The 26,755-nt window shown below is 44.7% G+C and overlaps 3 protein-coding genes across 3 annotated transcripts; all 3 read right to left on the reverse strand.

The window, feature by feature from the left end:
• Positions 1-4,768: 4,768 nt before the first annotated feature.
• Positions 4,769-5,728, reverse strand: LOC122686017 (olfactory receptor 13C7). The gene has a single exon (XM_043891087.1). The coding sequence runs from the start codon at positions 5,726-5,728 to the stop codon at positions 4,769-4,771; it is 960 nt and encodes a 319-aa protein (XP_043747022.1).
• Positions 5,729-13,188: 7,460 nt separating this feature from the next.
• Positions 13,189-14,145, reverse strand: LOC122686022 (olfactory receptor 13C7-like). Its single transcript, XM_043891093.1, has one exon. The coding sequence runs from the start codon at positions 14,143-14,145 to the stop codon at positions 13,189-13,191; it is 957 nt and encodes a 318-aa protein (XP_043747028.1).
• A 5,426-nt stretch (positions 14,146-19,571) lies between these two features.
• On the reverse strand, positions 19,572-20,528 carry LOC122686021 (olfactory receptor 13C7-like). Its single transcript, XM_043891092.1, has one exon. The coding sequence runs from the start codon at positions 20,526-20,528 to the stop codon at positions 19,572-19,574; it is 957 nt and encodes a 318-aa protein (XP_043747027.1).
• Between the last annotated feature and the right edge of the window lie 6,227 nt (positions 20,529-26,755).

A 26,755-nucleotide genomic window follows, 5' to 3' on the forward strand; every position in this document is an offset into this window, starting at 1 on the left:
GTGCATGTGTCTTACCCTGTCCAGAGAATAAATTTTTGTTAAGGTAGGTAAGGGACAGTCAACCAACTTCACAGGATGAGGGAGGCGGTCTGGGACCTGTGTTTCTTAGAGGTTTTTTGCCCAGTCCTCCTTATTTCAGCAGCATCCCTCTTTATCCTTGGTCCCAGAAGGACTTGGTACAGCGGGTCCTCTGTGCTGTAGGTCTGGTTGTGGCTCAGCTCTCCTAATTTATGGCCTAGGATTTGGCTCTATCAGATCAGCTATGGGAAAGGCCACTAGACCATTCACTTTCCAGTGTTCAAAAAGTCTTCACTCTGATATCTCCCTTCTTCTCCTTAACCCTGTTGATTTTGTCATTAAAAACAAAATTAAGCAAAACAAGAACATATTATGGTAGTTTTTGCAGGTTTCACAAAGGAGCAAAATTAGATGCGTGTGTTCAGTCCTCCTTTATGCCTCAGTCCTGATACCACGCAGTTTCTAACACTCTAAGTTATTTCTTTATACTTGTTAGTCATTGTTTCTTGTCTGTTTCTCTCCTGCTAGAATGTCAGTTTCACAGAGGCAGAGGTTTTTTCCTGCATTGTTCACAGATGTATCCTAGATGTATGAAAAATGTACCAGGCTCACAGTAGGCATTCAATGAACAGTTGCTAAATGAGTTAATAAGTGAATTTGTGACCTACTTTTGTTTTCTTTTTTGCCCCATGTTAACTCTTATTTTTTATATTTTCTTTATCTCTTTCCATCTTTTTAATTTCTATTTTTGTAAACATTTTATAATGTACATCATAACATCTTGACATAGGACATCTATACATTTATAAATGAACAAACAAACATGCAGTGTAAATTGTTAGAAAGCATGATTTTAATACCCTGGAGACTGTTGACCATAGAGACCAAGCTTCTGGCTGTGGTTTCACCCTTTCAAATATTCAACAAACCTCTCTTAAACTTTGGAAACCTCTATCTTGAGCAGAGCAGCATTGCAGAATTCAGGACTTTTCACCCTCATTCAGAGAAGACCTGCTAGCTTCCTTCTTGTCTGCAGCATATGCCTTTTTTGATCAAAGACCACCCATGCTGAACAGGGACTGGTGACTGTGCTCACCAAGATTTCGGAAGGTCAACCCTGAGCTGTAAGATGCCTTTGGAGTCCTTCTTTCCCTCTCCTCCCTCTCTGGGTTTCTCCCTGAACTGTTCCCCAGCCCTTTGCCCCCCAGTACTCTATGTATGCGGAGAAGGCAATGGCACCCCACTCCAGTATTCTTGTCTGGAAAATCCCATGGACGGAGGAGCCTGGTAGGCTGCAGTCCATGGGGTCACTAAGAGTCGGACACGACTGAGCGACTTCACTTTCACTTTTCACTTTTATGCATTGGAGAAGGAAATGGCAACCCACTCCAGTGTTCTTGCCTGGAGAATCCCAGGGATGGGGTCGCACAGAGTCTATGTATGAGCTTGGGTCTCCTCGGGAAAGCTCGGAAGCACGAGGAAGAGAAGGGCACACGCCAGTGCCTCAGTTGTTCCAGTTGGCCCAAGTACTGCCAGGCACACGGGAATAGAAATACATATCAAAGGGACAGCTTGACTCATTTCTGCTCTTTACAGAAGCTGTCCGTGGTAGCTCGTGACATCTTACTACATTGATGTAACTTTAAGTCCTCTCCATCCTTTTCCGGAATGAGGATATATACTTAGGGGAAGAAGTCAGTGAGGTTAAGTAAAAATTCTGTAGATCTTAATTTAAATTGTACATATGTATTCCACTGAAAAGGCCTAGAAACTTTTGACATCTCGATAGCCCCCCTAGCACCCAGATTGTTGTTTTTGAATACCAAAGGAAACAAGAGCTCTTTAGAAAAAATGGTTGTTTCCAGGTCTGGAGAGGAACTGTCCATGTTGAGCCTGGAACAACTTGACATAATTAGAAAGCAAGAATCCATCAAAGATACTTGGGCCCCATCAAAAGATCTCAGGAGCCCGTGGGCTCATCACCACACTGAAACAAAAACCTCTCAAGTATGTAGATCTGATCATCAATTAATAGGAAACACAGGGGCAGATACTACAGGACTATAATCAGCAAAATATAAACTAAGGTTCTGCGACATTGTGATTTATACAAAATATATATTTGTCCATTCAGATGACCAAGATATTTTTATCACATATATTTGGACTTTGTCCACAGCTTCTGGCTCACAGCTGCCAAGTCCTTCACAGCTCTTAAAATCCTTGGAATTTCCTCAGTGACAAGAGCAATGGGAGCAACTTCCATCATAGTGTTTGGTCTTTAATCCTGTTTCTGAAAAACACTTTAGAGCCATAAAGTGAAGGGGGTATCTTGTTATTCTTAACAAGCCCAGTTCAGCCACAACTGGGTTTATGTTAACAAGGTGACTTCTGGAAAGCACCTAAGATTGAAGTTGATTGCTAGGGGAACCAACTCTGAGTAGAGGGTTGAACTCTCAGTCTTAACCCCTGATTTCCAGGGAGGGGAGGGCGGCTGGAGCTCACACTGGTCACTAGTGGCTGGTGATTTAATCAATCATGCCATTAAAAACCCCCAACTTTTTTTGTATACAAACTCTATTATAATTTTCTAAGTGTTTTATGGCAAGAAAAAGATTGGGAAACATTAAACTAGAGAGATGGACAGGGGAGGGGGGCCAATGGGAAGATTTCAGAGAAGTTACATACAGAATAAAACAAACTTCAAGGTTACAACCATGATAAAGAGAGGAGCTATAATCTAACCAAGGTCTGGTTCCAAAGTTTCTGATGCTAACACAATATGGTGCCACCTCATCCACCTACTATTCTCCATGATTTTGCTAAGTATCACCAGTGTCCAGGATTCTAAAAAGATAACACATTTTACTTGAGCATTGGACTTTGCATGGTGTCACAATTTGGTTTTGCCCAGAAGCAAACTCTGAGACAGAGATTGGAGCTCAAAAGGTTTATTAGGGAGAGCTCTTGGGTTCAATACTGGTGGAAGGGAGGATGAAGATGGAGGGTTGGGCAGAGAGGGATGACAGGCTATGGTGAAGTCTCAACAAAGGCCTCAGTCAACCCCACAGGGGACCGTGGTACTGGGATGGTTGTTCAGAGTTGTCTCTAGTAGGAAGAGGCATTTATATCCCTTCACCAATCAGTCATTGGATATGGGCTGCCTTGGGGAAGGGAGTATGACCTTGGGTGAGTCAGGTCTCTTCAGCTAAGAGCCCTCTTACCGAATTTCCAAAGATGACTGACAGCTGAAGGCTGTCTGCCAGCAGCTCTTTCAGTAACTGGAGGAATACCTCCTTGGGTCCTTCAGAAAGATGTGGGTGGGAACTGGGCATAGATCTCCAAGCCAGAAACCAGTGAAATGAAATAGGTTGAAAAGGAAGATTGCTCTGCAAGTACCTTTCATTTTTAAGTAAACTCTGGATTGTAAAGGTCAGAACTGATCTCAAGTTGAGGTCCTCCTCCCTTTAGTGAGCTGAGAAGGGCATGGGTGGACTCTGTGCTCAGTAGGGAAAGGCACATCCCCTCAGGGTGGGACAGGTAATACTGGGTATGAAAGGGTGAAACGGGAACATGCCCTGAGCTCCCACAGCCCGGAGACTGTTGAAGGGACCACAGGGCGGTGACTGTGTCCAGGTTTCTGCCCTCAATGCGCAGGAAAGCACTGTGGGGCCACAAGAGTATGGCTGGCCAATTCTCAGGCGGGAGGAGCCCAGGACGTCCAAGCAAGGCAGGCTGAGAGCATGTGTTTCCATCGCAAAGTTTTGATTCTCAGGGAGAAATGGGCCCCTGATCGCCTGGAGGAAAATGAGGCCATTTCCTTCCCTTACGTGTTTTGTCCCCTTCTGTGTCACTGCTGACTGAGACCCTCACACATTCTACCTCTGGAACGCTTGTCGGTACATGTGAACGGGCCCCACCTTTCAGTTTTATCACCCGGTCCTCAGCCCAGCCGCCTTGCTCCATCTCTTACTGGTCACATCTGAGCATCTTGACTCCAGCATTCCTCAAATCACGGTGCTGCCCCCACCCTGCTCTTCCCATAGAACCATCCTTTAACTCTCCAGACTATAGGACCAGACTGTGTACTCAGGATTCACTGGGGCAGGAACACAAAGCTTGTATCCAGATGCGAGGCGAAGACCCTCCACACACGTGTTGCAGGATTCACCTTACTTGCCCTCAGAAGAAGCGCCCTGTGTGTAATCTACAAGGTCCCAACTTCTCAGTCTCAGAGACAGCTTCTTTCTCATATCCAGTCTCAACCTTGCCTCCAAGAAAAATAATATGTGAAGACGTGCCATTTCACCTACAGGGAAGACTATTTTTTCCACTGCTGTGTCATGAAATTTCACTCCACACTGGCTTCAGTGCCTCCTTTTAGAGCAGGATTTTGAATCTTTATGTAACACAAAGGTAAATTAGTCTGTTTTTCTCAAAGCAAAGGAGCAACTTGCTCACAAAGGTGAATTCAGACCTGCCCAGTAGAGAAGCAGGAACATCACAAATTGTTCTTTCAGCTTCATTCCACTTCCATCCCCTCAAGTCACACTCCCATCAGGTTTTAGGTTTCGTGGTTTCAATTTTTAATTGAGTCCAGTAATGGCTAAAATTCTCCCTTGTATGTGTAATTCGATTTTCTGGTGATGACTCTTTACACATATCTTCTTTGGGAGGCACATTCTTCTGCGATTCACGAGTGAAAGCAGCCAAGAGACACAGAACTGCAGGAACATCTGTCCTCCAAACATCACCAGGTGAAGCATTTCTGACTCACCAGGTTCCTCACAGCAGCCTTCACATCCTTGTTCCTGAGGCTGTAGATGATGGGGTTGAGCATGGGGGTCACCACCCCATAGAAGAGGGAGGTGAGCTTGTCTCCAAGGTCCTGTTTGTCTGCCCCCAGGGGGTCCTTGGATTTGGGCTTCCCATACATGAAGAGGATGGTCCCGTAGAAGATGACCACAACTGTGAGGTGGGCAGAGCAGGTGGAGAAGGCCTTTTTCCTCCCCTCAGCTGAAGGGATCCTCAGGATGGTGGTGAGGATGAAAATGTAGGAGACAAAGATGAGCAGAACTGGGACCCCCAGGAAGATCACATTGGTCACCCCCATGCTGATCACATTGATGGAGATGTCAGCACAGGCCAACTTCAGGACAGCCAGGATCTCACAGGCGAAGTGGTTGATGACATTGGCCCCACAGAAGGGCAGCTGAATCGCCAAGGATGTGTGAACCAGGGAAGCAACACCACCAAGAGCCCAGGAGCCAGCAGCCATGGGCACATAGACAGCCCTGCTCATGACCACGGGGTACCTCAGGGGGTTGCAGATGGCCACATAGCGATCAAATGCCATCATGCCCAGAAGCACACACTCCGTAGTTCCCATGGCAAAGGAGAGGAACATCTGCACAGCACAGGCTGAGGAGGGGATGGTTTTCCTGGGGGTCAGGAAGCTGTCAAGGATGAGGGGCACTGAGGAGGTTGTGTAGCAGATGTCCAGGAAGGAGAGGTTCCCCAGGAAGAAGTACATGGGCGTGTGTAGGCGGGAGTCAAGGATGCTCACCAGGATGAGGACCCCGTTGCCCAGCAGGATCACCAGGTACATGAGCAGGATGAGCATAAAGAACGTTTTCTCCAGCTTTGGGTGGGCCGAGAGGCCCAGGAGAATGAACTCTGTCACAGAGGCTGTCTGGTTGGCACTTTCCATGGTATGTATCCTCTTTCAACTGAATAAAATGCTCAGTGATACAGAGTCCACATCTGTTGTCTCACACAGATCCAGGGCATCTGGTCAGGAGTTCCAGTCTGGCTGAATGATTAGAAAACAATTCTGAAAGCAGTCTCTATTTGTTTCCAAAAAAAAAAAGAATCAATAAAATTAGAAACTACCTTGGAGTCATAGAATATCAAATTTACAATGTTTAAAATGACGATTCTGATTATTTAATGCATTTGATCAGAGACAGTATACACAACACATTCGTTTAAGTGGTTCTATGTGCTATATGGCAATTGATCTCATTAAACTTTAGCTGGAAAAATGAGTTTTAAGTTTGCTCCGTATTCTTCCAATTTGTGCTCGGTACTAGGGAAATCATTAGCTGTGAATACTCATTCTGTTTCTCCAGATCATTTTCACAGAAAACATATTCTTATTGTTCCCAAGACCTCTTTTCCTCCTGAGCAATGCAAACTCCAGGGCTATCCATTCATCTGTCTGTCCAACCACCTGTCTTGTCCATTCTTTCATCCATCCATCCATCCATCCATGTTTGAACATTGATCCACTCATCAAAACACCTGTTGATCACCTGGTATATAGGTGTGAGAATTCCTGTGAGGAACAGGGGTGACCCATGGCCCAGGCATAAACGGCTTCACAGCCTGTCAGAGAGGGTAAGCAGAAGGATTTTGGAGAGGCCAGGACATCCAAATGGGCATGCAGTGTATGCGTAGAACAGGGGTCATGAAGTAATCCTAAGTGGCGTAGAATCTAGCTGGGCTTTTAAGGACAAAGGACACTGAACTTGGAGAACTTGGGCCGGTCTCCATGGTAACTTTGTGATCTGGAAATGCTGTTATGTTCCTAATAGTTTGAACCTGATGTTCTATGAAGACAGAGAGAGGACTGTCTCCAGAAATCCACAGTGGGTCACAGTTTCTGGAAATCTAGTTCTCTTAGATAACTAAAACAGTGATTTTTTTCTTCTTTTTTTTTTTCCAGTATTGAATATGTTTGACATATAACACGTAAATATAAGGTGTACAATGTGTTACTCTGATACATTTATATATTGCAATATGATTGGTGTCGTGATATTTATCACATCACATAATTGTAGTACAGTACTGCTGTCTATATTCATTATACCATGCATTAATTACTGGCTTATTTACTATTTGTTGCAAGTTTGTGGGCTTCTCAGGTGGCCCTAGTGGTAAAGAACCACTTCCTGCCATACAGGAGACGTAAGAAATGTGGGTTCGATCTCTGAGTCAGGAAGATCCCTTGGAGGAGGGCACGGCAATCCACTCCAGTATTCTTGCCTAGAGAATCCCATGGACAGAGGAGCCTGGCAGGCTACTGTCCATGGGGTCACAAAGAGTCAGACATGACTGAAGTGATTTAGCACAGCACACATCACATCAAGTATAAAGTAGAGCTGTGCTTGTTGAAACGGGCCAGGAGGGCTCAGAAAGCCTGAGTTGTTCAGCCCATGAGGCCCCCAGAGACCAGGCCATTGATGAGCAGCTCCCAGAAACTGTTTTCATTGTAGGCAACATAGATGGCACCTCTGGAGTGTAACAGCAGGGCAGCTTCAGCCATTTCTGTGGCTATAGTGTGAATGGTGCTCCCTGGAGTTGCACAGAAGAGGCTCTGAAACTGGGGAACCATCTCATCCTAGGGGTGTCTCTGAAGTTAGAGGAATCCATAAAATGAGACAAAAGTTTCAGAGGCTTCTTGCCATCTAGGTTTTTCTATCCAGGGGGTTTTGAATGGCCCTTGGTCTTTGTGGTATCACTGAAATTGTTTCATTTCCTCCCTTTCCAAGCCCCAGCAGCTTCGAAAAATCAAGTCAGAAGTTGGAAATACCCCTGCGCTGATAAAAGGTTGAGGATTACTTTTATAAGAACCCTCACTTACCTTTTTTAGGAACCTACTGAGAAAGGGTCCCTATAACCCAGGAACAGTATATGGGCCAGAAATATCATCACTAGTTTGAAAGGTCCAGGCTGAGATGTCCAGCTCTGATGAGAAGAAGGGGTGAAAGCCAGTTCCTCCCACTCTGTCTTACTTCTGTGTTTTAGGCAAACTTTCTAAAGAACAACCAGTCCATGTAGAAGGCAATTTGAAATCAGAACCGCAGTTGGGACTATTGTGTTCCCCAAAGTGATTAAAAGTTTGGAAATAGAAGCATACAAAGTCAGAGAACTTTTTATACTTTTGGGACAATGTCCCCAAGATCCAATTATGCTGAAAGCGCTCCAGGAAAAGCTTCTTTTTCTCATTCCTTTGTTCCTATTGGAAAATTCCACCCTGAGGCCACTGAAGGGATCAGGGGAAGCATTTCCAGGTGCTGCTTGAATTTATACAAACTTCAAAATGTTTTAACTTCTTGAAATCAGCAGCTAGGGAGATAAGAATTATTTAGGAATACTCTGTGTTCACAGCATTGTGGAATCAGCCTCTACAGACACACTGCTTATAAACCAAGTGCTCAAAGTCATGATTTGGACACTTGAGGGAACTTCCACCCAGAGCCATGGGGAAACTTCAAGGAGGAGATATTTTCTGGCCAGGGACAGTAAGGGAGAATTTACACATGAAGAGACAGGCAAAGGATGGGGAAAGGGATTTACCATCTTGGGGATGGAGGTTGGCATGGGTCTTGGGCTTGAGTATTTCTTCCACAGCCTCAGTATGTCATATGTTTGAAAAACATCATGGGACAGGAAGTATAGTGGAATCTGGGATGTGATAGCAACCTTTAAGATGACCCCAGTAATTCTTCCCTACTGGATTTCACGGCCTTATACAACCCTCTCCCCTTTAGTAACTGCTTATAACCTAAAGAATGAGTCACACACAACTGAGCAACTGAACATCAACAGCAGAATGTGGTTACTTCTTCTTTTACAAATTAGCCCTTCAAAGGTAGGAAGACTATGAGTCATTACAAATGTGCTCAGTCACACTGAAGGTGTGAGCCTGAACTAAGCACAACCATCTACAATGACTCAACAAATAATAGGAATTAAATAGTAACTCAACAAATACATAATAAAATCATGACCAAAAGCTATCCTGGCAAATCAGACTCTGCTATCAGTCCAAGTAGCCCAGAGAATCTCAGGCCCTCAGATGACCCGCTTACAAGAGGAGCTTTTCACTGTTATTTAAGGGAAAGAAATAGTAACAAATACAAGAACAAGCACCCGACAGGATACACCTTCCCTCTACAGTGAAGCTGCTAGAAAGAGTACTAGACAGATCTGTGGCTTGCCAATAGCAGTCACTATAAAAAGTCTGTATATTTAGACAGACAGATAGTTGCTAATCCACTCTTTTGGGTAAAATCTACTCACAGTGAAATGCATAAATCTTAAGTTCATTGATAACCTAATAAAATCAATCCATAGAATCAAAGAATGGAATGTAGTTGCCAGTGACCAGGAGGAGGGGCAAATGTGAGTTACTTAAATGGGTATACTTTATGTGAGTTACTTTAAATGGGTATAAAGTTCTAGTTAAGCAGATGATTAAACTCTAGAGATCCATGTACAGCATTGTACCTATAGTCAACAGTAGTGTAATACACACTTAAAATTTTGCTGAAAGAGTATATACCATGTTGTGCTCTTAACCATAATAAAACAAATCTTAAATATATCATCCAATGAGTTTTGATAGATGTTCACACCCATGTAACCAAATCTTATCATTACAGAATGCTTACAGCACAATCAAGAGTTTTCTCGTGCCCCTTACCAGTCAGTCCTCATTATTATTATTATTATTAGCAGTCTCCTAATATTTTTCACTTTTTTTAAGTGTTATCTTTTCAGAAACATCAAATAAATGGAATCATGTGCAAGTTTTTTTATTCAGAATAAGGTTCTTAAAATCTGTCATGTGTTTACATGGTGTTTTAGCTTGTCCCTTTCTATTACTGAGTAGTATTTCATTAAACGAACATCTTTGTTTATCCATCTCCTTCTTGAAGGACATCTGAACTGTTTCTAGTTTTGGCTGTTATGAATAAAGCCATTATTAACACTCTCACGCAAGTCCTTTTGTAGATGTATACTTCAACTTTTCTTGGTTAAATATCTGAGAATGAGATTCTGGATCATAGCAGATCATAGCACAGGTTTACGCTTAGTTTTCTAAGAAATGGATAGGTCTTTTGCCAAAGCATTTGTACTCTTTTACGTTCTTATCATAAAAGCATAGGATGTCTCATATCACATCCTTGCCAACATTTGGTGTTGTCAGTCTAAAATTTTAGCCACTCTGATGATGTGTAGTGGTATCTCGTTATTTTCATCTGCAGCTGCTAGTGCCTTAGCTTTCAAAAGGCCATTATGTCAACTGTGTTGGGCCAGCTACTTCTGGGTGGTGCATGATGTGGAAGGGTCAGGGGAACCCCTAACCGTGATTCCACAGCAGCATCTACTTTGGTAAATGAGCCCCTTGGTCTGATGAGATTTTATGCAGGATTCCATGCTGTTAAATCAAGCCTTCCACGAGCTTTCAGAGAGCGATATTTGCTAATACCCTACAGAGAGGAAAGATGACCTATACTCAGACAAGGTATTGATTTTAGTCAAGGTGAGTCTCTGTCCCTTGCAGAAGGAAAATGGTCTAATGCAATCAGCTCACCACCAGGTGGCTGATGAGTCTTTTCAAATGAAGGTTGGTCTCTTGCTGCCAGTTTGAATATTCAGCTGCTGAAGTGGCTACATCAGCCTCTGTGAATGCGAGGCCCTGATGGTTAGCCCATAGATAGCCTTCTGCTATCCTGGCTACTCAGTTGTACCAATAACAGAGGTTGGATAACATCAACTCCCTGAATCATTTCATTGTTTGTTGAGCCTAGTGGGGAAGACGGAGGTGCTGAAGAATCTCCTGGAACATTGAGTGTTGAGGAAGTGAGAGATACCACACTCAGCTTCAAATAATGAAATACTGCTGTAAGACATTGCCGTGTTCTCTTCAAGGGACCATCCCACTAGAGAAAGGAATCACAGGTTTGGGGAAACTCACATCTGAGGGTCACCTGGGATATCCTGTCCTCCCCCTTCGTTGTGCAGATGAATATCTTTCAAGCACAGAGGACACACTCATGGTCACCCAGCTGTATATGGGAGGGCAAAGATTTGAACCTAGACCTCCTGTAATACAGCAACCCCTAGACATGGTCCAAATTTACGGGTGATAGAATCCACAGAGAGCAAATCCACTGTAGCAGGAATGGATAATTGACTGCAAGAAGCACTACATGTTGACTTCAGAATGATTATTTTGAAACTGATTTCTAAAAGACTTTTTGCAGGGCACAAGGCCTGGCACTCTGCACATGCGCAAGAAAGAGCGTATCTGTTTCACACACAAGTTAGTAATCGTACTAGATGTGACTTTTATTACCCTCCCTTCAAAGCAAGTAACAATCCAGATTAGTGAAAAATAGAATCTAGTATCAGAATGTAGGGGTGTCCTTTGGAGGCAAAAGTGCAGTAATGTGGCCAGATTTAGGGAAAAAGTGAAACCAAGAACTGAGAACACAGGAAGATGCCTTCATCTGTCTTTGCTCTTTGGCTGTTCTTTTATTTTTGCAGACTTGTTTTCTGTTTAACACTCTCTGCCAAAATAAACTTTATTCCCTATCTGGACTTAATATATACATTAACTGTATATTATACTATATAATATATATTGGTTTATTATGTACAGTTAGTTCCCCAAGACACATGTTCAAACATGATTTCCTTGTAGCTCCCATGTTTGCATGTTATAGATCCAGTGAGTCTTTGGGCATTAATGACAAACCCCAAAACCTGGCAGAAAGAACCTGCTTGTTCTAGATAGAGTTAGCATCAGACAGCACAGACCTGAGTCCCTCATCTCTGTGGATGAGGATGAGGGGTGACAGGAAAATGCCCAGAGAAATGAGATTGTTGGCTCATAAGCTAGAAATCTAGCCAAAAATGTGTTGCAATCATAAACTGAAATTGATCCAGTTAAGTGTGATTTTGAACTCTATCTGTATCATGAAGCTCCCTCAAAAGAATTATTTAACATATTTCATTAATAATAAACACCGTTCATTTATTAATTGAGAGGTTATTCTTTGCTGGTCACTGTGCATTTTTAATATATATGATGCCCCATTTTAATTTAATCCCCACCACAAATCCTTGGTGTTGGTTTAATCATCACTGTTTCACACATTAGCAAACCAAGAGTCTATGATATTAAGTAATGTTTGTAATGTGCCTGAAGTTACATAGTCCGAGGCACTCGACTTGAGTTTGGCTCCACAGTCTATGCTTTTAACCACAAGGGTCATTACAGATAGATTTTTTTAGCAGGTGGTGTCCATGTCCCACCCAAATCTTAGATATGATCAAGTATGACCACGGAGGTTTGGATGGTCGCAAACATTAATTCCAGGGAAAGGAAAGGACTCAGAGTATCACTGACCCAATGGACATGAGTTTGAGCAAACTCCAGGAGATAGTGAAGGACAGGGAAGCCTGGTACACTGCGGTCCATGGGTCACAAAGAGTCAGACACGACAGAGCGACAGAACAACAACAACAATGATTAAATAGAGACTTTTATAAAGTTTGCCCTTGGCCTGCGATATCTAATTTCAGTTGGTGTTGAAACAACTCTTCTGCAAATCTGGATAGAAATAGATGTGCTCTATGTACTGAGGAGAAGAAGGAGTTTCCCAAAATTAGCTCTGGGATTTTATATTTCGGATCTAAAATTGGCTCTGAGAAACACTCTGAGCCCCTGCAGTGGAAAGGGGGTTAAATATTGTTATTTGGGGTGTTTTGGTTTTGGTAATTTTCCAAAATGGCAGATTGGTTTTTGGTTTAGACACCAATTACGCAATGACTTTTCAGAAATGAAGTTCAAGGGGGAGGGACTTATGTATACCTATGGCTGATTCATATTGATGTATGGGCAGAAACAAACACAATATTATAAAGCAGTTATCCTCCAATTAAAAAGAAACAAATTTTGAAAGAAGTGACTTTTCCTCACTGCCATGCTCCCCGTTATACAGTGAGTAGAAAACAACATAATTACACATACAAATTGGAGCTAGTCTGCACATGAACAAAGAAAGAAGCAATTTTGTATAAAGCTTTAATTTTTATTGGTTGTTTTTTCAGAATGAAAATAAATTGTAATAGTCACTTATCCTTGCTTCTAGGTGATTTAGCATAGCCCCCTCTTCATTCTAAAGACTTGATGTTCCATTTTCAGTTAGTCAGAAAAGCCCTACCTATATGTGCATTTTGGGGGTCAGTCTTGTGGTGAGACTGATGTGGAGGATCATGGAGCTGGTCTATGCTTACCAAGTGGCCATTCCCTAGGGGATCCTCTGTATGCAGAGAACTGCAAGATACACTCACTGCTTTCTCCCACTGTCACTTAGGGAAGCATTTCTGATTCACGAGATTCTTCACAGTGACCTTCACATCCTTGTTTCTGAGGCTGTAAATGATGGGGTTGAGCATGGGGGTCAACACCCCGTAGAAGAGGGAGATGAGCTTGTCTGAAACATCTTGTTTGTCTGCCCCCAGGGGGTCCTTGGATTTGGGTTTCCCATACATGAAGAGGATGGTCCCGTAGAAGATGACCACCACAGTGAGGTGGGCAGAGCAGGTGGAGAAGGCCTTTTTCCTCCCCTCAACTGAGGGGATCCTCAGGACGGTGGTGAGGATGAAGATGTAGGAGACAAAGATCAACAGAACTGGGACCCCCAGGAAGATCACATTGGCCACCCCCATACTGACCACATTGATGGAGATGTCAGCACAGGCCAGCTTCAGGACAGCCAGGACCTCACAGGTGAAGTGGTTGATGACATTGTCCCCACAGAAGGGTAATTGTACTGCTAGAGAGATCTGTACCAAGGAGTTAGTTCCACCAGCCAGCCAGGAGCTGACAGCCATGGGCACGTAGACAGCCTTTCTCATGACCACGGGGTATCTCAGGGGGTTGCAGATGGCCACATAGCGATCAAACGCCATCATGCCCAGAAGCACACACTCTGTGGCTCCCATGGCAAAAGAGAGGAACATCTGTATGGCACAGGCTGAGAAAGAGATGGTTTTCCTGGGAGTGAGGAAGCCATCCAGGACCAGGGGGACTGAGGAGGTTGTGTAGCAGATGTCCAGGAAGGAGAGGTTCCCCAGGAAGAAGTACATGGGCGTGTGCAGGCGGTAGTCAGACACGGTCACCAGGATGAGGACCCCGTTGCCCAGCAGGATCACCAGGTACATGAGCAGGATGAGCATAAAGAACATTTTCTCCAGCTTCGGCTGATCTGACAGCCCCAGCAAGACGAATCCTGCCACAGTGGATTGGTTGGCCAGTTTCATTTTAAATTGTCTCTTCTACCCTCAGGAAAACTGAGGACAGGAAACACATGTTTATAGGGATCAATATGTCCTTCCAGAACTTATCAGTAAATTTAACCTTTCACATGCTAACTTATAGTATTTGCATTTAAGGGATGAAATTCACTGTTCACTAAAGTTACCTTAAAAGTCAGGATATATCAAATTTAGAGCAGGAAAAGCAGACCCTGGAAATCTATTCAAACCATGATATATGGTAGAATTTTAGCCTGATCAGTAATGCTAACTCACTTGAAGGAAAGGATGTGTAAGGATGGGTGAGGACTGTAAGAAAGGAACGCTGAGGGTGTGCTGCCTGATCCAGTCCTGCCTGTCCCCACATTGTCCCTGCAGGTCCTCGGGGGCTTCGGGCAATCACACGCTTAGTGATGCTGACAACTGCCATCACCTCACTCACTCTCCTGGCTCCAATTCTGTGCTTGGGTAATACTTTTCTGATGATAATTTGGCTCCATATGGAGTCCTACACAGAATGTGGTGAGCAGAGACCAGGAGAATCAGGGTCTGCTTAGCATCAACATTAGTTACTTGGTGCCTGGTTCATACTTCATTTCTTGTGAGTTTAGTTGGCGACCTCCCTTTGTTGCAATGTAAATAAGGAGTTTCTGGTCAGAAGACCACTGCCAGTCCATATCCCCTCTCTCTACCCATGGCCTTTGCCCCCAGAACTGCAGTTCCCTCAGGCTTCACCAGCCCCTGAGGCTGGGGAGCAGGGACAGGATCCAAGGACAAGTGTCCATCATGCCTCCAAGTATGAGCATCAGTGACTTTTGGACCAAGCTCCTTGCTTTTGGAGCGGTTTTGTAAGTCGCAGCTCCTAGCTCAGGCCCTTCTATTCCTGAGCTAATTAAAGCCACTGCAGTGCTAGACCATGCTTTCTCCCCCACAGAAAAACAGACAATTCTACCCAGCTTTGCAGAGGAGTGGCTCAAAGGAGACATGCATGTAGGATGCACTTCAGTTACCATAGACCAGTAAGTAGGTCTAGTACATTAGAGAAAATCTCAAGCCTGGAGTTCTCACATTAAAGATGAAACTAGAGCTCAGTGAGGACGGGGCTAGGATGGAGCCTGGCTCCTCACTTTCTCCCTTCATCTCTCTGAATGTAGTTTTGCTCCATTCGTGCCAGAGCAGGTCTACTGAGGAGCAAAGGACTGATGACGAAGTCTTGGGCATCCTCACTTCCCCAGGACACTCATGTGAAATAGAGGTGTCGCACTTTTCTCCAAGACATCTGCCTCATAGCAGTGTGTCCCTGGGCTTCATTCACATCATCTGTGACTGTTACACTGGTGCTGGCTGGGAAACTGGGTGGGAGAAACCAGGCAGAGTCTCAAGCCACCCTCATGCAATTATTAGAGGAGATTAACTGTAGGTGTCAGGAACATTTGAGAAAAAGAGATTTGTTATTCAAGATATTAATACTGTTGACTAGAGAGTGTCAGACTAGGCAGGAATGTTGTAGAATAACTGGTCTTGCCTCTTTCGCCTCCACTGTGTAAATACTTTCTATGAGGCCCAATTTTTCCAATTGCTCCTTTGAATGCCTTGAGTTATGTGAGTACATGGCTCCCATTCCTTGATCAGAGACCCTCTATTGTTGGAAAGTTTTCCTTTAAACTGAACAGAAACTTCCTTTTTCTAATATCATCCCCACTCCTCCACCCTGCTCTGCCCCAAAGTGGGTCTAGACTTCCAGGCCATGGCTGCTCCCTTATCCTTAAAACCCTTCAGAGAGATGGAAGCTGTGACCAGGTCCCCACTCACGCCACCTATCCTCTGCTCCCCACCAATCTGAAGAAGGTTTGGCCACAGAGAGAAACAGGTCTGTGCCCCATGTAGGGATGAGGCCATGGTGGGGACAGGAGCTCACCTGGGCAGGAGGTCGTGGGCAGGGAAGGTGGCTGGGAGGTGATGGCTTGAACTGCCTGCCCTGACCATCCCCTGCTGGTGAGGCTGTGCCTGGAAGCACACAGGAAGCTCTGTGTAGCTGTCTTGGAGCCGAGCAGTCCCTTCAGAGTTCACAGCAAGTGAATAAGAATTGGGGGTTGGCCGTAGCTGCAGGGGCTCTGATTGCTCCCTTCCCTGGCCTTGTCCACCCCCAGTGAGCTAGCAGGAGGGAGGACAGCTCGAGGAACTGCTTCCCGGAGGTCCTGGCGGTCATGATCTTTGCCCCTGGCCCTCTCTCCAGAGGTTCTGTCAAGGAGCCATGGCGCAATCTAGAGCTCTGGTTGTTTGGGGCCAGTTTTAATCCCAGAAGCAATTTAAAGTTTGGTAGAAGCCTCACAGGAGTGTAGGGCCCGTGTTCCATAAACCCAATTAGATAAGCTGCAGACAGCTCTGTAATCTTAACTCGCCAATGTTCCTTAGATTAGGAAGTTTCCGCCCTTGCCTTGCTGACTTTCCTGGGGGGAAAGGAGAGAACTAAGGTCTGATTGTGCTTTGACCACTATGGTGTCTGTTAAAGGGGGCTCTGCCCTTGTCTCTGCAAGGCTAAAGGTGGGCATCCCTCTGCTCCAGAGGTGCTGGCCCTCCCTGCAGCCCCTCAGCATCATACTGAGCTGAGTGAGGATTACAGGCTAAAGCAGAGGCCATGAGGGGCCTAGAGAACTCTGGGGTTGGTGAAAGAGCAACAGGGTCATGGTGGAAGCTGCTCCAGAGTCGCAGGCCTGGCAGGTGACTGGCTTCTGGATAGTTGGAGATCTCTGGTGGCTGGGAACATGGGATCTTTCAGGTAGTCTCAACTGGGGCCAGGCAGATGAGAGTCAGGAGGTATGGGACACGGCCAAGCCTGCTCAGTAGGCCTGAGGATGGGGTGTTTCCCTTAAAAGTGGGTGAGGGGGAAGGCTGGGAGGAGGTGAGGAGCTTTGGATTGAAGCCTAATCTCTATCAAAAGCAACTGATAAAGACTGGTCTTAGGGTGTGTGTGTATATAACTGATCACTTTGCTATATATCAGAAACTAACACAACCTTGAATATCAACTATACTTCAATTTAAAAAAGAATCTGAAAAGGGGGTGCCGAGTCACAGGCACTTGTGAGAACATGGGTCTCACAGTCGCGTGAGAGCCATGTTCTTGGGGAATACCTGACCTTGGTTAGTGGTGAGCACAGTTCTGAAAATATAAAAACTGACTGCTGATTCATTTAACCGAAAGTCAAATGTAAGCATACTTGGGGAACAAGAGAAGAAATGTGCAGTATTAAAAAAAAAAAAAAAGATTTGTTTTAAAGAGAAGTAGGATAATTTGCTAATAAAAAGATCGTAAGTACTGATGCTTCATTGGTAAGAAGATGAACTTGCAGTCTGAGTTCTTTCTGTATCCTTGTCATCCCTGCAGGCATCATAGTCCCTGTTAGTACACGGGAAATGCAGAGGTCTCGTCATAGAGTGTGGGTTCAGCCCCCTCCATCCACGCTTCCATCATCTTCATCAGGCCTGAGAAGAAGGAGCCCTACAGCCCCTGCTTGGGGATCTCTAGCGCCCACAGCTACAGGCTGGCATGGTTAGGGTTATCTCTTAGGGAGAAGTGTCCCCGTCTTGGACCTCGCAAAGAAGTCTACCAGCCACACGCCCCACGTCTCTCTGAGCACAAGAGGTGAAGGTGGGCAAGGGAGAGTTGAAAGTTAATTGGGGAGCGAAGTCTGTGTGTCTTATTGAGCACGTGTGTGCTACTTAAATTTTAGGCACTAAAGCCCAATATATCTGTAACTATCAGGTCCATCTGAAGGCTGTCACAGGCCTAGGGACTCTTAGAGTTCTCACCCCACATCATGTCAAAATGTACCTACATCTCATTTTAAGTATGATCTTGTGGTAAATCTGAAATAATTTTTCTACTTCTGTTATTAAAACTATTTGACTTACAAGTGACGTATTTAATTTGTAATTGTATGACTTCCAAACAATAATCATGAAAGCTCAGGAGTTCCTATAGAAGTACCTAAGTACCAATTGTTTTAAAATACTCATGTGGATACAGAAATTTACCCATTACTGCGGTTGCCATATGTTCCCTTTTGTAGGCGTGTAAGTATACAATTATTCAGAGATTTTTAAGGGTTTTTAATTTAATTTATTTTGTTTATAGTTAAGAGCCAACATATTTTCCAGACATCAAACATCATTGTCCTCGGATAAAAGCTCATAGACCTGACACCACACTCACATGCCCAGGGTATAACACAGCCCTGCCAGTTCTCTGAGTTGGAGTAAAAATACTCATACGGTAAACACAAATGAAGTTCCATTTATAGAACTGAAAAGTAAGAGAACTGAATTTTTTGTTGTTTTTAGGGGATACTTTTTTCTTTGAACAAAAGGAATTTGTTGAGTTACTTTCCCTGGGAGTCAGGCTGCAGGAAACAGTTGAGAAGGACGTGCTCTGAGAACCCCACACGAGGTTCACGCATCAGTGCCGACACTGACCATTATTCTCCGTCTCGGGTTGGGTCTCCCAGGAAGTCGGCTCTGATGCGGAGATTTTCATGCAGGATGCTGACTAGGGAGTGCTGCTAAGATCAACACCTGTGGAGTAGGGGGTGGGGAAGGAAGCAGGGCTGAGCAGAGGAAGAACTCCGTCATGAGGAAGCTCTCAGGCTGGGATGGCTCTTTAGAGTCACCCCCATCAGAAGCAAGGAGGATCAGGACTCTGCGTTGACACTGACCAATCAGTAGATGTGTGCTGCCTCCGGGAAGGGAATGTGACTTTGGGTGAGGTAACTCTCTTGGACCAAGGGCAGGCCAGCAGAGGGACTCACTGTCAACACTCTGAGAAGCTGAGGCTATGACAGCTTCAGCCCGACATAGGTGAGAGTCGGGTCTGAAGGAACACTGCACATCCACTGTATACTCTTTGTATATAGATATATATATATTTATTTGTTTATTTGGCCATGTCAGGCCTTAGTTGCAGCATGTGAGATCTTTGCTGCGTCATGTGGGATCTTTCAATGTGGTGTGAGAGCTGTCTAGTTGTGGTGAGCGGACTTAGTTGCTCTGCCACATGTGGGATTCTAGTTCCCAGATCAGGGATTGAATCAATGTCCCCTGCTCTGGCAGGTGGATTCTTAACCACTAGACCACTAGGATAGTCCCCCACTGTACACTCTTAACTATACTTCCCAATGTGTAACTATGCATATGAATTACCTGGGGGACCCTGTTAAAATGTAGATTCTAACTCAGTAGGTCTGCAATGGGCCCCAAGATTCTACATGCCCAATAAGCCCCCAGGTGTTGCTGATACTGCTGCTCCATGGACCACACTGTGGGTAGCATGACTCTAAACTGAGTTTGCCCCTCACCTGGCAATTCTTTGCATTGAGATTTTCAAGCGGCAGTCATCAGAGTGTGCAGATCATGTCATGGGACACATCCCACAATCACTGAGTGGAGTGTTTCTGCACCACGAGGTTCTTCACAGCAGCCTTCACATCCTTGTTCCTGAGGCTGTAGATGATGGGGTTGAGCATGGGGGTCAGAAGTCCATAGAAGAGGGAGATGAGTTTGTCTGCAAGTTCCTGTTTGTCTGCCCCCAGGGGGTCCTTGGATTTGGGCTTCCCATACATGAAAAGAATAGTCCCATAGAAGATGACCACCACAGTGAGGTGGGCAGAGCAGGTGGAGAAGGCCTTTTTCCTCCCCTCAGCTGAGGGGATCCTCAGGATTGTGGTGAGGATGAAGATGTAGGAGACAAAGATGAACAGAACTGGGACCCCCAGGAAGATCACATTGGCCACCCCCATACTGACCACATTGATGGAGATGTCAGCACAGGCCAGCTTCAGGACAGCCAGGATCTCACAGATGAAGTGGTTGATGACATTGTCCCCACAGAAGGGTAATTGTACTGCTAGAGAGATCTGTACCAAGGAGTTAGCTCCACCAGCCAGCCAGGAGGTGGCTGCCATGGACACATAGACAGCCCTGCTCATGACCACGGGGTACCTCAGGGGGTTGCAGATGGCCACGTAGCGATCAAACGCCATCATGCCCAGAAGCACACACTCTGTGGCTCCCATGCCAAAGGAGAGGAACATCTGTATGGCACAGGCTGAGAAGGGGATGGTTTTCCTGGGGGTCAGGAAGCCATCCAGGACCAGGGGGACTGAGGAGGTTGTGTAGCAGATGTCCAGGAAGGAGAGGTTCCCCAGGAAGAAGTACATGGGCGTGTGCAGGCGGGAGTCAAGGATGGTCACCAGGATGAGGACCCCGTTGCCCAGCAGGATCACCAGGTACATGGACAGTATGAGCACAAAGAACATTTTCTCTAGTTTGGGGTGGGCAGAGAGGCCCAGCAAAACAAACTCCGTCACACTGGATTGGTTGGATGCTTCCATTTCAATTTATCTTTTTTATCTCTAGGAATACTGAAGACAGAAAATACATGTTTGATTTCCAATGGCTTGCTTAGGTCAATACAGGGGGATCATAATATGTATCTTGTCTCTAATTTTAAGCCTACACTGTGGGATTCAACTAAAAAACCACTAATCTGAAAGCCAGGTTGTGTATCAGTCAAAAGCATGAAGAACAGACTAAAAATCTCATGAAACTTAATAAAATGAAGGACATTTTTGTGTAGTCAACGATTCCTAAAGCAATGTCCTAGGTCTACATATGTTGTGTATATCCGGAACTTACCCACAAATCAGAGGCTTCTGAATAACTCTGTCTTTGCCATGTAGTTGGGGTCCTCGGGCTGTCCCAGCTCAGTGATTCTGGCCATTAAGGTCACATGGCCCAATCCTCCAGATATAGTTCCTCTTTACATACCAAGTTTGTATTGTAATTCAACTTCCCAGGTAGTCTTATAGGGAGAGATGTGCTGGCTTAAAAACATGAAGTTTCTCATCTCTTGAGCAGTTTTATTTCTTATACAGTATCTGTTTTACACTTCAATGTTTTGTGAGTTTAACAAGTATGAATTAGTTCATTTGATCTTAACCTTCTTTGAAAAATCTGATGAAATTGAATTTTTGGAGCCTGTAACATGGAGCATCCACCAGAGTCTCCAGAAATTTGATCTGCAGAGCAGGTCTTGTGCGTTGCCCCCGTAATCATACCATGCCTGCACCCTGGCTGCTCTCGAACTCGGCCCAGAGGAATAAAACCTTACCTGACAGTCAGAGCCCACTCAGAATTCGCACTCCCAGCCTACATTGAGTGGGACCTTGAGTCACAAGCTGTCTAGTGCCATTTAGATGTTTTGCAGACATTATCACATGTAACTCTACTCAGCCTCTCAGAACATCCAGAGTCACACTGTAGATCATCACAACTTCACTGCCAAAGAAATTAGAGCACATATATCACCACGCCCTGCTGCATGGTTCCCAAAACAACATGGAACTGGCTGTCTAATAGCTGCCTGAGTGCTGGTTACAAATATAGATTGCTAGGATACAGAATTAATATACAGAAGTCTGTTGCACATCTTTACACTACAAATGAAATAGAAAGAGAAAGTTTGAGAAATCCTGTTTAAAATCACATAAAAAAGAAACATAGGGATAAACTTTGCCAAGGAGGTGAGAGGCCTCTATGCCAAGAACTATAAAATATTGACAAAGGAGATTGAAGATGATTCAAAGAAATGGAAAGGTATCCCATGCTCTTGGATTGGAAGAATTAATATTGCTAAAATAGCCATCTTACCAAGGCATTCTACAGATTTAATGCAATCCCTATCAAATTACCCGTGGCAGAAGTAGAATAAATAACCCTTAAATTTATATAGAACCACAAAAGACCCAGAATTGCCAAAGCAATCATGAGGAGGAAGAACAAAGCTGGAGGCATAACCCTCCCAGACATCAGACAACACTGCACAGGTACAATAATCAAAACAACATGGTATTGGCAGAAAAACAGACATACAGATCAATGGAACAGAATAGAGAGCTCAGAGATAAACCCCCACTAGAGTCAATTAACCTTTGTCAACGGAGAAAAGATTATACGATGGAGAAAAGACAGTCACTGTAGCAGGTGGTGTTGGGAAAGCTGGACAGTCACATGTAAATCAATGAAATTAAAATACTCCTTCATACCATATATACAGTAAATTCCAAAATGGCTTAAAGACTTGAATATAAGACATGACATAAAACTCCTAGAACATAGGAAAAACAGTCTCTGACATAAATCATTGCAATATTTTCTTAGTTTAGTCTCCCAAGGCAAAAGAAACAAAAGTAAAAATAAATAAATGGGGCCTAATCAAACTTATAAGCTTTTGCACACAAAGGAAATCATAAACAAAATGAAAAGGAAAGAAAAGGAAAAGGCGACCTTAAAACTGGAAGAAAATATTTGCAAACAATGCAACAACAAGGGCTTAATTTCCATAATATACAAATAGCTCATACAGCTCAATATATTTTTTAAAAATTGAATCAAAAATGAATAGAACCTAAATAGACATTTCTCCCAAAAAGACATACAGATGGCCAACAGGCACATGAAGAAGATGCTCAACATCACTGATTATTAGAGAAATGCACACCAAAACTACAATGAGGTAGCTCCTCAGACCTTTCAGATTGACCATGATCGAGTAGTCTACAAATAATACATGCTGGAGAGGGTTTAGAAAAGAGGGAACCCTCCTACACTGTTGATGGGAATATAAATTGGTACAGCCACTGTGGAGAATAGTATGGAGGTTCCTTAAAAAACTAAAAATAGAGTTATTAAATGATCCAGCAATCCCACTCCTGGGCATAAATATGAAAAAGATGAAAACTCTAATTCAAAAAGATGCATGCACCCCAATGTCCATAGCAGCACTATTCACAATAGCCAAGACATGGGAACAACCCAAATGTTCAAGCGTTAAATGGACAAAGAAGATGTGATGTGTGTGCATGTGTGTGTGTATACATATTTGAAATGTCAACATATTATATATGAAATTCCTACACACACACACACACACACAATGGAATGTTACTTAGCCATAAGAAAGAAAGAATGAGTATTGCCATTTAGAGCAACATGGATGGGCCTAGAGATTATCATACTAAGTGAAGTATGTTAGGGAAAGAAAAATATTATATGATATCACTTAGACGTGAAATCTACAAATAATACAAAAGAACTTATTTACAAAATGGAAAAAGACTCACAGGCATAGAAAACAAATTTATGGTTACCAAAGAGGAAAAGCAGGGAAGGGATAAATTAGGAATATGGCATTAACAGATACATACTACTATATATAAAATATATAAAAAGATTTACTGTATAGCACAGGGAACTATATTCAATATTTTATAATAACCTATAATGGAAAAGAATCTGAAAAACATTATATACATATATATTCATATCCATATATATATGTGGATATATATATCTGAATCACTTTGCTGTACACCTAAAACTAACACAATATTGTAAATCAACTATAGTTCAGTTGGAAAAAAAAGGAAAAAAGAATAGAGGGAGAAATTGCAAACCAAAAAAAATTGAAAATACAGTGAAAGAAAGGACATATTGCTGGGTCCTGCCTTTACAGATGGTCTTAGAGATCAGTGTTTGTTTTTTTGTTTTAAATAAATGCTGCTCGTGTACTTCTGATGTCCATCAGTCTCAGGAATCACTGACCTCTTGATTTAAAGGTGGAGAAACTGAGGACAAGAAAGAGATTTGTGGATTGCACTTGGACCTGAAGAAGAGGTGTTTTTTTTCTACTTGGTGATGATACAGTGTCCAAAAGAGGTTATCTCAGGATACCAGGAATTAAGGGATGCAGAATCCTTTTTAGAGAAAGTCTCCTTTACTATTGGGGGGAGGGAGGGTGTGTGCCAGATTAGAAGCTTGGCAGAATATTCAGATATTAAATCAATCCAGTCCCCTCCTCTAACCCACCTGTTACAGGGGCCCTGTCTTCAGGAGGTGATTTCTCGGCCTCTGCTTGAGCATTCTGAACAATGATGGCAGCACTCATGGCCTACGATGTTGTTGTCGGGAATCCTGAGCTATTCGTTGTTCAGGGACTTGACGTGTGCCCTTTTCTCCCTTCCTCCCCTGGTCCTAAGCCAGCCTCCTGGGTACATGCAAAACTGACCCGCTCCCTTGCCAGAGTAACAGCCCTCAGAGCTTTTGGAGACAGTTGTCTTGTCCCCCTAGCCCAGTCCTTCTCCCTGCCCCCTCTCCACTCAGCCCTCTTTGCCTGAGACTTCTTTCCTTCCTCCCAGCTGGTGAAGTGTGCATGCTCAGTCATGTCTGACTCTTTTCCATCCCCGCCTCTGTCCATGGGATTTTCTAGGCAAGAATACGGCAGCAGGGTGTCATTTCCTTCTCCAGGGGATTTTCCTGACCCAGGATTGAACCTGAGTCTCCTACATTGGCAGGTGAGGTTCCTTACCTGCCAATGCAGGGACGCCCCAGCTGGTGAAGAACCAGCCCTGAAGGTCATCCAGCACTTACCCAGTGTGGGACCCCTTGAAGGCTGGGTCTGTGGCTGGCAGGGAGGCAGACCATGGAGTGGGCAGGATGCCAATTTACTGGGAGCCAGGAGAAGTGACTGTGTCTGCTGTCACCTGCCCATCTGGGTGCTACCAAGCCATAACCAAGGAGGCCACACAGGCCATAGCCTTCCAAGCTGCTCTGGCAACAGCTGGGCATGTGCTCTTAACAGGGACACATACCCTTTAAATGTGGTCTAACATCCTGGTGTCTCCAAGTGACCCTGGGTGTAGAAGGCTCCAAAGTTCAGCCACAGCTCCTCACAGTGCCCTTGCCTGCCTCTGAGCTCTATGAGGCAAGGAGACGAGGGCTGACTCTCAAGGCTGAGGCTCACCCAGGTACCTCCAGCCTGGAGGAAACGGCACCACAGTGCCAGTAGGCAAGCCGTGCCCAACCCTGGGCCCAGTACCCTCTTCTCTTGTGCTCCACCCTGCTCTCCAGAGGGTCCCATGATGACTCAGGAGTTTAGAGCTGGGTTGCTTCGGGGCCAGGCCCTGTCCCAGAAGCAATTTAAAGTTTGATGAGAGACTCAGAATTTAGACTTTGCCTCATAGACCCAATTAGGCAATGTTGTGAAGTCTACCCAAAGCTCCTGTCTTACTACAAGGAAATTTCAGCTTAGAATGCTCTCTGGCCAGGTAGTCGGAGTTCTCCCAGGCTTTGATCACAACTGTTGGTTCAAGAATTGGACCAACAATTGGTCCAACAATTGGCTTTGTCATTGACCTCCAGAATTGCCTAGAAGGGAAAAAGCTGGGCCTCCGTGCTTTGAATATTCCTGGGGATTTTGGACAGATTCCTGGCCACCTAGGCATCTCCTCCCCTCCACTGGGCGAGGCAGAGTGCACATGTGCAGGCTCTCTTTATTTCTCTCTCTCTCTCTCCCCTACCAGCCTGCCCTCCACTCTGAACAATCTCTACACTACAAACATATCATGTGTAACAGGCCTTGAGCCAGGTACCAGAAGGTAGGGGTGGGTGGGGGGACATGATGGCCAAAAGTGGGTCTTTGCCTTCAGAGAATGTCCAGCAGAGTGGGACTACCCAGAGACTGAGACATGTCTGAGAATGTCACAAAGCTGTCCGGGGGCTAGGCCCGGGAGGGGCAGGCAGAATCAGCCCAGGATGACAGCAACAGGGATGGAGGAGACAGTGGCCCTGGGAGATATTTAGAAGGAAGAAATTCTAGAATTTAGAGATAGATCAGGGGTGGGACAGGCAGGAGAGAGAAAAATGAACAATGGTTAAAATCCCAGATCTTGAGACTTGGAGGACGTTAGAAGGAGAGACTTTCTGGGCTGGTGGGGGTAGCATAGCTACATGGTTGTCTCTGACATTTTCATGTACAGTTTCTCTAGTCCTTTGTGCCCAGTTCCAGGCTAGTTACTAGAAACAGAGATATGACTAAGAGATAGTTTCCGTGATTGAGACCGTGTACGGCCGGTTGATTTGTTGTATTTGAGATAATGGTGAGATATTACTATTAGTAAGGGTTGCCATTAACTTACAGATGTTTTCTAAATCTTATCTAGTTCTCCCCAAAGCCCATGAGGCAGGTACGAGGGATACTTGGATGTGAACAGCTGGAAGGACCCTCCTTTCCTGGGCTGTAGTAACTTGTATTCAGAATGTCTAGCATCTTTAACCTCTGCCCTCTAAGCACCAGGAGCCTCTCCCCCCTGCACACTTGGATTTCCTCAAGGGTTAGGGGATGTTGTGGGGTTCACGGGGTGGGGGGGCAGAGGCGCCACTGGGCCCCATGGTTAAACAGGCACTGGCCTGTCAGTCAGGGTCTAAGTGGCCCCTGCTCATCCCTGCATGGCAGAGTTCTCTGTCCCCCAACTCCTGGGAGTCACTGCCCAGAGTCTGCGGAGGTGGAGACTCGGCCATTCTGGTGCAGAGCCTGGAAACAACGTAAGGAACCCCCTCAGAAGGAGAACACGAGGCTTCCTAGGACAGAGCGGTGAATCAGACAAGTACTGTTCAGATGACCCAGTGTTCAGACATGAGAGATTACACACTCGCTTCTCCACTGAGTTCTTGCTGCACGAGTGGGCTCCCTCCACGAAGGGCCAGAGCTTTGGCCCCTCCC

This window comes from Cervus elaphus, chromosome 29 (genome assembly GCF_910594005.1).
Source record: "Cervus elaphus chromosome 29, mCerEla1.1, whole genome shotgun sequence".
In the NCBI taxonomy this organism is placed as follows: domain Eukaryota; kingdom Metazoa; phylum Chordata; class Mammalia; order Artiodactyla; family Cervidae; genus Cervus; species Cervus elaphus.